The sequence below is a fragment of the Pyrus communis genome, chromosome 13, assembly GCF_041283825.1.
Source record: "Pyrus communis isolate YQ-2024b chromosome 13, ASM4128382v1, whole genome shotgun sequence".
In the NCBI taxonomy this organism is placed as follows: Eukaryota; Viridiplantae; Streptophyta; class Magnoliopsida; order Rosales; family Rosaceae; genus Pyrus; species Pyrus communis.
Genome location: NC_142577.1, coordinates 21817223 through 21828909, shown reverse-complemented (window position 1 = coordinate 21828909; position 11687 = coordinate 21817223). Strand labels below are relative to the sequence as shown.

General features: G+C 36.9%; 2 protein-coding genes across 2 annotated transcripts; one reads left to right on the top strand and one right to left on the bottom strand.

Annotated features, from left to right (window-relative positions):
- Nucleotides 1-225: 225 nt before the first annotated feature.
- Nucleotides 226-3878, top strand: LOC137738346 (transcription factor MYB11). The gene is made up of 3 exons (XM_068477984.2): nt 226-910; nt 1056-1185; nt 2659-3878. Exons 1-3 carry the CDS (start codon nt 778-780, stop codon nt 3452-3454), a joined length of 1059 nt encoding a protein of 352 aa, XP_068334085.2. The 5' UTR covers nt 226-777; the 3' UTR covers nt 3455-3878.
- Nucleotides 3879-5189: 1311 nt separating this feature from the next.
- LOC137738301 (uncharacterized) lies at nt 5190-9959 on the bottom strand. The gene is made up of 6 exons (XM_068477939.2): nt 9630-9959; nt 8514-8638; nt 8336-8397; nt 6417-8246; nt 6081-6234; nt 5190-5979 (listed from the first exon to the last, which is right to left on the bottom strand). The coding sequence occupies exons 2-6, from the start codon at nt 8632-8634 to the stop codon at nt 5312-5314; spliced, it is 2835 nt and encodes a 944-aa protein (XP_068334040.2). The 5' UTR covers nt 8635-8638; nt 9630-9959; the 3' UTR covers nt 5190-5311.
- Nucleotides 9960-11687: the final 1728 nt, after the last annotated feature.

Below are 11687 nucleotides of genomic sequence, written 5' to 3'. Positions count from 1 at the left end.
GAGATGTTTAGTTCAAATTGGTTCACATTAATATCCTTATGGCTTCATCGTTGGATTGGTGGTATTTGGTCACCATCATGCTCTAATAATGAGATGTTTAGTGGGGAGGTTGCTTGCCATTAATATCCTTATGGCTCGGTCACCATCATTCGCACTTCTCAACCACCATTTTCACAACCATCTCTCATAACCATTGTTAACACAACCATCTTCTACCATCATTGTAGTCCTCGCTACTGCCACCACCACCACCATCACTCCCTCCACCATTGCCTCTACCCTGTTATTGCCACCACATATATCTCCCCACTATTACCATTACTCCAACCACAATTTTTATCAACATCACTATTCTCAGCCACAACATCCCTACCGTTTTCAATGTTTTATTATCTAAAATCATTCTCGGACTAAATTACCAAACACATTTTCAAATCATAAAAAATAAAAAATTGTATTCGTCATTTTTGTTTTACAAAACAGTTTTTCGAAAATTATTTTGTCACTGACACAAAATTGGACCCTAAAGAGATTTCAATGAACTATTGCCAATTTGTAGTCCGACTGATCAATCTATAGTCAAGTACACACGCAGGACCCCTAGTCACCACTCGTACGTCTACATCATCACCCACCCCTGTACAACCCTAGCTATTGCTAGATTAATACTACAACACGAGAAGTGTCATACGCTCAACTATAACTACCTTACCTTGCCTCCCTTTCGATGAACATTTTTTTCTCAAAGAGTAGTAGTCCAATTAAGATTCCATATATATGGGAAGAGCACCGTGCTGTGAGAAACTTGGTCTCAAAAGAGGAAAATGGACAGCTGAAGAAGATGAAATCTTGACCAAATACATTCACGCTCATGGAGAAGGTTCTTGGAGATCTTTGCCAAAGAATGCGGGTTCGTGTTTATATTAAACATGTGTGCGCGCACACACATATATACAGTAGCTAGCTAACCTTCAAATATGGTAAGACAATAAGACCCTTAATTTATGTGTATACATTTGGTTTTTTGTTTGTTTTTTTGTTTTTTGTTTTTGAAGGATTGCTGAGGTGTGGGAAGAGTTGCAGACTGAGGTGGATAAATTATCTGAGGGCTGAATTAAAGAGAGGGAACTTCACTGCTGAGGAGGAAGAAACCATTGTTAAGCTACACAGGGCTTTGGGTAATAGGTATGTCTATGTTCCTCAGTTTCATAATTTATATAATTAAGTGCTTCCACTATGAATTTCACTATACATAATACCTACAAGTATAGAAGTCATGGATAAATAAATAAATAAATATATATATATATATATATATATTTGTGATATACATATATTTGTATATGTGTGTGTGTGTGCGCGTGTGTGCGTGCGTGTATAATTCATTGATTGATTCTCAAGTTTGAGAGTTCTAGGGCAATATTTTATAAATAATTGGACCCATTTTCAACTTGGTCATGCTAGCAGCAAGATTAATTCAAGCTCTAGCATTTGTGTTGATTGGAAATCTGATTAAAAAACAACTCTTATTTATTAAAATTCTGCTAACAATGTTAATTCGATCTACTTAATGTCTGGATTTTGATGGGAACAATGTTAATTCGATCTTCTTAATGTCTGGATTATTATAGGTGGAAATTGATATGTTTCTTCAAGGGTTCCTCTCAGATAAATTAATTCGAACTACTTAATGTTTATTCGATCTACTTAATATTAGTATTTGATATACCAAAACTGATATATGTTTCTTCAAGGGTTCCTCTCAGATAAATTAAATTTTGGGCAGCTTAATTATTATTATCGCTCCAGATAGGGGACGAACCTCAAGCATTAGAATTAAAATAATGTCTCATGTGAAATAAAATCAACTTAAAAAAAAAATAAAAAATAAAAAAAAATCAACTTACGAACTCAATAATGTTTAATAGAAGATTGAATAATGTTTAATTATTAACTTTTGGGCCCCGGGAAATGCACATATTTCACCTTTTTACAAATAACATATTTTAATCGTACAAACTTCATAATCGAAATCGTTCATCTTCTTAAACTTCATTTAAAGATCATCCTTATAAATTAAAAATATTTTAATTTGGAGATCATTTGTTCATTCAAATATATCAAATAAATGGGCGTACGGTTCATCTTGAATATGTTACTTGGTACTCATATCGTTGATTTATTCCATACATTTGGATGACTAAATGGTTTCCAATTTGAATGATTTTTTGTAGTCTTCAAATGAAAATTAAAAATTTGAAAGAAGAGGAATAAGTCCATTCCCCATGGGAGAACACAAACATTATCCTTTAATTAAAACCTAAGTGCTTAATCCTAAACCTTAAAACCGATGCAGTTTATCACATAATTAAGCATAATAACCTTATATTAGAATACAAGTACAAGCTTCTCCAGAAGCTATGGATAATAGTTCTTCCACAAATATAACACTATTGACTGCCATTCAATTTTTCTAGTGTCATAATGTGGGGTTTGCTAACTTAACCTTATGGGGTTTGCTAACTTAACCTTTTGGGATATCCCTAATACTCTTCAGAACACCCTCCAGAGAACTAAACCACTGCTAATTTAGGCAGTTGTACATACTATTATAAATCAGTTTGATTATATATATGAATTGTGAATGCACTGTTGCAGGTGGTCCTTGATTGCCGCTCATTTACCAGGAAGAACAGACAATGGAATCAAAAACTACTGGAACTCTCATTTGAGTCGAAAAATCTACAGCTTTATCAAGCTGGGAAACGAACATCTACCCTCCATTCTCAATGATGTGAAGAAGATAACTTCATGCAATAAACGTTGTAAGGGCGCTCGAGCGAGCAGATCTACCATGAACAACAAGAGCAAGAACAAGAACTTGGCCACATTTAACTCAAGAAAATCAGAAGCAAACCGTCAACTTGGAAACCCTAGCCTACCAACTGGCACCATTATTAATCTAGGGCAAGTGGGTAATGAGGACAGCAATTTAAGGGGTTTGGAGTCCTGGGACCCAATAAAGAATAGAGATGGTGAGGCAATAGGAATGTTGGGGATGCAAAGTTCTTGTTTGGACAGTGCAGAAATGATTAATTTGGATCCTTGCGGTGAGCAGAAAAAAAGTGCACAATTATGCCTTGGGAAAAAAGAAAACAATATTACTAGTAGTTCAACTGCAATATATGGAGATAATGACTGTGAAACGGAGGTTTTGGGGACATCTTGTGAATGTGTAGACGCTATGGACCAGAATAATAATATTTTTGAAATTGAAGAGAGAAGAAGTACAGGTATTTGGAGCTCATCAAATGCTGCTGAGAGTGGTGGCGGTGGTGGTGGTGGAGAGTTGTACTCCTTCGCTTCATCAATGAATTCAGGCTTTGATGATGAATGGCTTAATTGGGGTTGGGCAGGGGGTGGCCTTCAATGTCACAATGGTGAATTGGAATAGCGGGATGAAGGGGAGACAATAGCTTGGTTGTGGGGAAATGGCAGTACTGGTGAAGGACAGTAATGTTGCTGCTGATGCAAAAAAAGTGGACACGCCAAAATTTAATGTACAAGTTTTGCTTATTCTTCCACAAACTTTCTAATTTATATTTTAGTAGAGAATTACTGGGATGGTTGATTCTGTGACAGCGATTAAGTAGCTGGGTATGGTTTTGTGCAATTAAGAAATGAAAGATTGTACAAGAATAAATCATTGTTAAATTGTTCTAGGTGAGTTGGAACTGGAAAGGTAGAAGTACTAGACTTGTGATCTTGTGTTTTCCAGTTCATTGTGAAGTTTATTCTTTGCTGAACTTTTGGCTAGCTGGTTCAAAACATTCATGTTGTACGTGGTTAAAACTAATCATGTTTTGTTTTGTGTGCAAGGATGATCTTTTAATGACAACCTATAAAAAATAATTAGTTTGATCAATTGATCATGAGAAATATTGTAGAGTAACTAGAGGTTACCAAGATATTAATAACTACCTTAATAGGAATTGAGCATATATATACACATATACAAAAATATATACGGGTGAAGTGTTGTTCAATAATTAAAATCGTTTAATTTTTAGATTCTCTTTCAAGGATTATCCATATCAAAAATTTAAATAAATCGATAATTATTCAGCTGTTCGTTTACTGGCATCTCATTTAAACTTTATTTGGTGACCCATGGTTTTTTTTTTAACATAATTCAGATAACAAGATTTAGATTATCTTTTGCAAAGCTGACCCGAGAGCCTAAAATAAAGACATACTTACGTAAAAATACTATAGATATAATAGCACTTTGTCCTCGTATATTTGGATTTTGGAGAGACCATCCAGCCCCCACTTTTCAAGAAATTTCAAATCAATGTTATGCTATTTGTCCATCTTAAATACTTTACCAACTCTGCCATTCTCCATCATGCATGAGAGAGGAAGATTAATGGCTCTTTTATTATTGTGATCGTTCCACCCTAACTATTCATATGACTATATTCTCCTTGTTATAGCAACCAATTTAATCACTTTTATTACAAGTCACTATCTTTTGCTCGACCAACTTCATGTTTCATTCAAGGAAAAGAAACAACATCTGCAGATCTTTCTGCAACTGCCAACTACACAAAGTCCTTTTTGGAATACTCCATATTTCCAGAAGTATACAGTTAGCGTGGAGTAACATGAATCGCAAAGTCTTTTAACAAGAAAATATGAGATCACTACTCACCAATCATCGTTGTGTGATGGATATTACACACATAGGAGAGACTCACTCGTCTTATTATGCCCATAGTGTATTAGATTCTAGTATACATACCACAGCTTTTGGTCCGGTCGTACTTTATCTTCCAAAAGTTGGAAGAGGTTACGTGCAAATCCCCCTCTGCCACATATCCATTTTCCATCTTTCTTATTTGCCTTCCTTTTTACCTTAGGGTAAAGGTAGAAACTTCACTAAGTCAACAACATTCACTATGCTATGTTCCTAGGGGCTAACCTCTGGCCAATCTGACATGACATTGTTCACCATCAGATAAATTTTCGTTGGATGAGAATGACATAGTCAATATATTAAATCATACTCATTCAACTAATCTATTAAGAGAAATATATATTGATCAAACTTAAAATCACACCTCTCCATCTTAAGTTCAATTTATATTGTTTTGGCACAAAACCTTACTCGAAAGTTCAAGTTCTGATGAACAAGAGAAACATAGTCATATATATAAATAAACCAATAAACCTGAATACTGACGAGTATCCAAATACAACAAGATCGCAAGAGATCATAGTCATATGCAGAAAACTAATAACACAGGTATTACAATTTCAAGATATCAGCAACCACTTCATCTACCAAAGAATCAAATATTTGACCCTCAACCTCTACTCCTAGTGCAAATACATCGGTTTCGAAGTCCAACCATCTGCCGTAGGGGCTGCTCATGTCCTTGTCCACGAGCTCGTCCACCATGCAATCCCACATGCCTCTCCAACCTGAGAGCTCTTTGTACATTTCTTTGGCTAAAGACGCCTTTCGCCTCACCATTGCTACTCCTTTCACCCATGAACTGTATCCCCCGCCCACATAACGCCTACATCTCAAATCCAAGCATTCATTTGTACAATCAAATAGTTCCTTTCGCCTTAGCCTGGACTCGCCGCCATCAATTTCAAACTGTCCTCTTCGACACTCCAGCAGATTGAAGAGATGAGGGTTTATGATCTCCCTAGCCCGGCCCAATGAGAAGTCTTTAAACATCAATTCCACATTACATAGTGTCTCCTTTATATATTCCAATTCCCACTCATTTGATCTCAAAGATTCTTTTATGTGAACCGTAGCTGTATGGTTTCTTGCCACAGTTCCTATAGATGTTGAGGAAGCAGAATCCGATAACTCGGTGTCAACTTCAACGGAATGAAACTTCTTGGAAGAACTGAAAACATTAACTTCTTGAGCTTGAATGGATGAACACAACCTGCTTACTGAAGAAACGAAAAAATTGGGCTCAGGCAACCTAAATAAGACACATTTCAAAATTTAAAGAGTGGAAAGAAAATATAAAAAATATATAAGCCTCATATACCTTCTGTACTGTTACTATCAGTGCTAATCGAAGAATCATAACTTTCAGTTGAAAAAGAAGGTTCCAGAACAGAGACTGGACTAGGATGCCGCAAACTCTGCATCTGTCCAGCTTCAATCGAACTGCTGCTATATTCGTCTGCCTTATCGACTCCCTGAAAATGTTGAATTTGTGTCAGCTATGGTCAGATCAGCATTGCTAAGTTATACTACTAGTAATTTTGTAATTTTGTGAGAAAAGGGTAAAAAGAAGGGGGGCAATTCCATATAAAGTGACCAGCATTATAATTTATCAATAGAATTAGCTTGTGATAGTGACACTGACAGTCGGCCCTACCTGAAACTTCTGTTTCAATGTGAATGCAGGAGGAGTGTCAGCTTCATATCGGTCACCCAGTTTCTCTGTAACCAATAGATGTTGATCGCTCCGCTCATTTAACCTTTGCATGGAGCTAACTGAATTAAAATTGGGTTTCACATCCAAATTTGAAGCAGCTGAAGCTGAGCGTACTTTTGCGGATTCATGACTAGAAGATTTACTCCCATAAGATAATTCCCTTAATTTTTGTTCCAAAAGTGCACTCAAAGCATCACTGGCTATCACATTGTAACCCACTAAGGATGGCTTCATACTGTCTGTGTCAACCAACAACTGTTTACCTCGGTGATCTGTGCAAAGACTGTTGCTCTTCTGCGCAACCACAGCTGAGACGTCAGTCCCAGTCAGTGATCGTATAAGTGGGGCTGTGAATGTAAAAGAAACAACATCCATGCCTTTCTTTCTGCTATCTTCAGCCCAACTATAGTGCCTGTCAATAACTGGATTCGACTGGACTGACTGCTGATTTTTGTCACTCAACATATCATCAACAGCACTATCTTTATTAAATTGAAAGTTTCCATCTATTGATCGTTTCTTCCTAGGATAATTCCTTTTGTTCGAGTAGGACACTTCCTTTTCACCATCCATTGCCTCTAAGCCCAACTTCCTGGATCCAATTTTGGAATTTCCACTACTTCTATCTGAGCTTTTGTGACGACCAGAAGAAGAATCCCCAGACAGCACCTTTCTACCCTGTGAGTTGGAAACCAAAGGCTTTGAAGGTAATTTCTCTTTATCAACTACGCCATTTTGTTTCTGATTATTCTGCTTAAGAGCACCTGAAGCGTTATGTGTAGAAGGTTTCTTATGCAAATTCAAATTCTTTTGAACATTTGGTTGGCTCCGGAAAGGCTGGTTTGAGATGACCTCAGTCTGTTCTCTCTGACCTACCGAGCTTCTATTTCTACTTATATTCTGACCTCTTTTCTGAACATTGACCTTTGCTTGGATTGCAAGAGAAATGGACTTCCCCCTACTTTCTTCTGTCTCTGAAGAAGACCTGAATGACAAGTCAAGAGATCCATTCCAGCTCTTATTCAAAGACTGTCCCTTAAGAGACTTAGCAGCATTTGACTCAACAGGCTTTCGGGACACTTCAAAAGGCCTCGTTTTCTTGTAAGCAGCTTCAACTTTATCTTTTAAATCTCGATCTTTCAAGGTTTCTGAAGAAGACCCAACCGGTAGAACTTTTCGGGATGCCTCCATCTTTTCTTTGAGAGCCTGAACCTTCAAGGGCTCTGAAGAGGCCCCTACTAAAGGCATTTTGGCCTTGGCAGTAGCTGGAGGTCCAGGCTCAATAATTTTTGCAGCAGCTTCCATTATGTGAGCAGCATTCCTAGTGGAAATAAAGCCAGGGTTCTTAATGGGAGACAAAAGTTTATGGTGTGTGATCGGTATAGACTTAGCTGATCTAGGCGGCAATGTTTCAGTCTGAAACCTCTCAATTGGCCTGTTTTGCATCTTCTGGGGATTTGACTTCAAAGAATTCCTGGTAGGGCGCTCCATACTTTTTATGAGATTTCCAGAATACTGTAACTGATCATCGTGAGAGCACTCAATGTTTCTCCTGTGGTGATGAGCATCTTGGAGAGGTTGACTGTCAAAATATGGGGTAGAGTAGGGCTCAGAAAAACTGGATGTGGGTAAGAAGTCTAATCCCATAAGCCTGGCTACTACACTAGGGGCTTTTGCTCCAAATCCTTCTTCATCTGTAACTGATGAAGCACAACTATAATCGCTGCTACCTCTGACACTTGAAACTACCCCAGTTTCATCCTCATCGACCTAGAAATATAACAAGGATTGAAAATAGTATTAGATTCAAATCCCATATCAAAATGGTCCAAAGAAATAAGTAGTGCTAGAACACTGACCACCAGATGCTGTTGCGTCACTGGCGAGTTCCCCTGGCTTTTCTTTCCTCCTTTTGAGCGTTCTAAATAAAAAAGAGGAAGAAATCAAAATTCAAAACAACCACCCATGAAATAGGAGAATGATACAAGACCATAAGTGACAAACATTGATACATATGCTGATACAATAAAACTGTACCTGGTGAATCTGACTTGCCAGAGAACAATGTTTTTCGAGATTTTGCAGTCCAGTCAAACAGCTGAAAGAAACTGCCCACATGACCTGCTCCGCTTTTCGAACCTTCTCTCTCAACTCCCATTTTTCTAATGCAAAAATTAAGAATACCTTAACAGTTAAGTAAAAGAATCAAGGAGGAAGACAATTTCTATTCCACTTTATCAGAACAAAATAATTTTTTGAAACGTAACAAGTAGGACATATCCCATAAAAATGGTAATTAGCACGGAAGTCCTAAGCAATAGAAAAGACTACATGGTTCACAACAAATCTTCACTTAATTTTGATGTTGTTTCATGATTAAGGAAAACCATCTTTTTCTTAGTAAGTCAAACCATACAAAACAATGATAATCTTATATCAGATGATCTAAAATGCTCTCTATGTCATTCAGGGAAGATTACTTCTATGGTAATGGATACTACTCAACCAGCGTTCTAGCTTTCGAAATCAAGACAATGTGAACCTCAACCAGCAAATTCAATGCTGAGAAACTAGCCTATGAAATTCAATAAGCTGAATCAAACTCTGACCTTTCTGCTTCAACTTAAGACATGCAACTAGAATTTACCCTTGCATCATATGCTCTTCAAGTACCTAGCTTTCTAAACCAAATAGGATCAACAAATTGCATAACCCAATTCAGAAGATTATCAAACACCCAAATCCCAAATGTCCCTAATCTAAGCATAAAGTCAAACAAAAGCAAAACTTCAAAAGGCAAATGAGAAGGAAATTTTGCATCTTTGATTCTTTATGCACCTAACTATGAAAAAATAAATACATTCTGCAAATAAATAAGTGGAAGTCAACATTTAGTGCAAAAAGTTCCCAAGAACAAAATAATTCAAGTAAATTACATAAATGTAGAATATGCAGCAGAAAAACAGATATCAATCTACTTAAATCCACCCTTTTCCCACATTTTCTCAGCAACCAATCACTCCCCCAACACAAGATACAAAACAAAAAACATCAAAACAAATCCAACCCAATTCACAAATCTAAAAACCAACAACAAAGATTCTAACTTTACACTGAAATTCAAAGTATTACTGGGCAGGAATCAAAACTTACAAGAACTAATGGGCAGGAATCAGCTGAGCTTCTCTCTCTCTCTCTCTCTCTCTCTCTCTCTCTCTCTAACAAGTGAAGTGAAGTGAAGGAAGCAATGAAAGATTTAGCAGAGATGAGAGGGAACACAATTAAATGGGAAAATCTTTCATTATTTTTTCTATGAGAGGTCAGAATCTGCGTCCAGAAACTCACTCTCCCCCTCCACAGCATTAGCGAGGCCCCCGTGTCGTTCAAAGCAATAAATGGGGATAGAAGTGGGACTTTTCTGTATGTGGACAAAAATAAAATAATTAAATTTATCTTTGGAAAATAAAAAATGGAATAAAACGTACAGAAGGTTGTAATTTTCTAACGTCTCTTTGGAGAGGGGCTTTCATTTCAAATTCCAAATGGGGGCGTTGGAGTGGCCCCTCGGTGGTGAGGCAGCGCGATAAAGTTACCTAGCAGTGCATGTGGAGGACGAGTGTTTGTGACGTGGGAAGTGGGGTGACGGATACGTGGCAGTTCAGTGGGGGTGAGTATATGTGATTTGTTGTACGTAGTTGGGTGAGGGTACTGGTTTTTTAAAAGTCAAATAGTAGAAGACGAAATGAGGCTCCTGTGCATGTTGGGCTACGACCCGGGGGGTCATACTTTAGTTTTCCTTCGTTGGGCTTTGGGCCTCAATGTAAAATTTATGATCGTCTCAGTATATCCATCTACTTTCGATAATCTTAATATCTTGGTTATATTAATACTAAAGATAGTATTGCTAATTTATTTTGAAATTGTTTTTTTTATAACGGAGGACAGTTGAGTGTAAAATTTCTTTGAAAAATTAAGAAGAGAAATGCTAAAAGTCAATTGGTCAATTTAACATGTCATGGTGTAGTAGTAAGATTTCTTTTAGATTTATTTCATTAAAAACAAAAATAGTCGATCTTCATTTGTTAGAAGAAATTTTCAACTCAAGTTTCATGTACGATAGTTGTTTAAAAATAAAAAAAAATTGGTGTTTCAACCGAGAGAACTCCAACTCATTCATAGAAATTAAGACATAAAAGTTCTTTGCTTTTTTGTAATGTAACAAATATCTTTATGACTCAAGACATGCAAACTATTTAGGTATAGCACAAAAGGACCCATGTTTTCGTTTCTTTTGGTAAATAAGGACCCATCTTCTAGTGAAGTGTTCAACATACAAAGGTGCTCTTTTATTGGGAGAGTAGATCCTCTCATAATCATTTGTTAGGTTATCAGAGAAAGTTTTGAATTCATCATGAACGATAATAACTGTTTTTTAGATTGAATATTTCTAGCTGTACATCAATCATGTACTGGTAACGTCATGGAATTCATGATCATGTGTGAAAATTATTAAACTCAATTTTCTTGAGTCCTAGTTTATATGTAAAATCCCATATATCCTGTTATGCTGGAATTTATAAGCCTAATGTTAGGGTAAACATTTCAGATCCGGAAAAATTACCAAAGAGAAGAAGACTCGGCGAAAATTTCAAGAAGAACAAGGCATTCATCGCATAGAAATAGATCACAAATGTCTTTCAAGATTTTCACGTTATTAACCACAAATTGAACAAATCGAAAGGCAGAAAAATATGAATGGACTGATCGATTGCACAAAAATTGAAAGAATGAAACACAACCTTAATTCGAGAGGCTAACGCCAAATGCATGCAAATCTAGCCAGCTAGAGTTTACGTGCAAGTCTCAAATTTGAGATATATTCCTTGACATTCTCTCAAACTACGCATACACAAGCGCTTGATATTTGTTCTTGAACCAACGTACCCCATTCTTTAAAGCAGTCTTGAATTTGGATTCAACGTCGTAGGACTTGTACTTGGCCACCCGACGTTGTCTCTTGAGCTCTGATTGGCTAGAGTTGTAGATCGAAGATGCTTTACGTGAATACCTTTGATTTTCCCATGGATAACCTTCATGGTCACGGTCACCATCAGGCATATACGCTGATCGATAAGTTGATTGCATCTCGTCCATCTCTCTCATCTTTCTCACTTGCCAATCAAGGTTGACGAGCAAAGAGAGAGAGAGGTG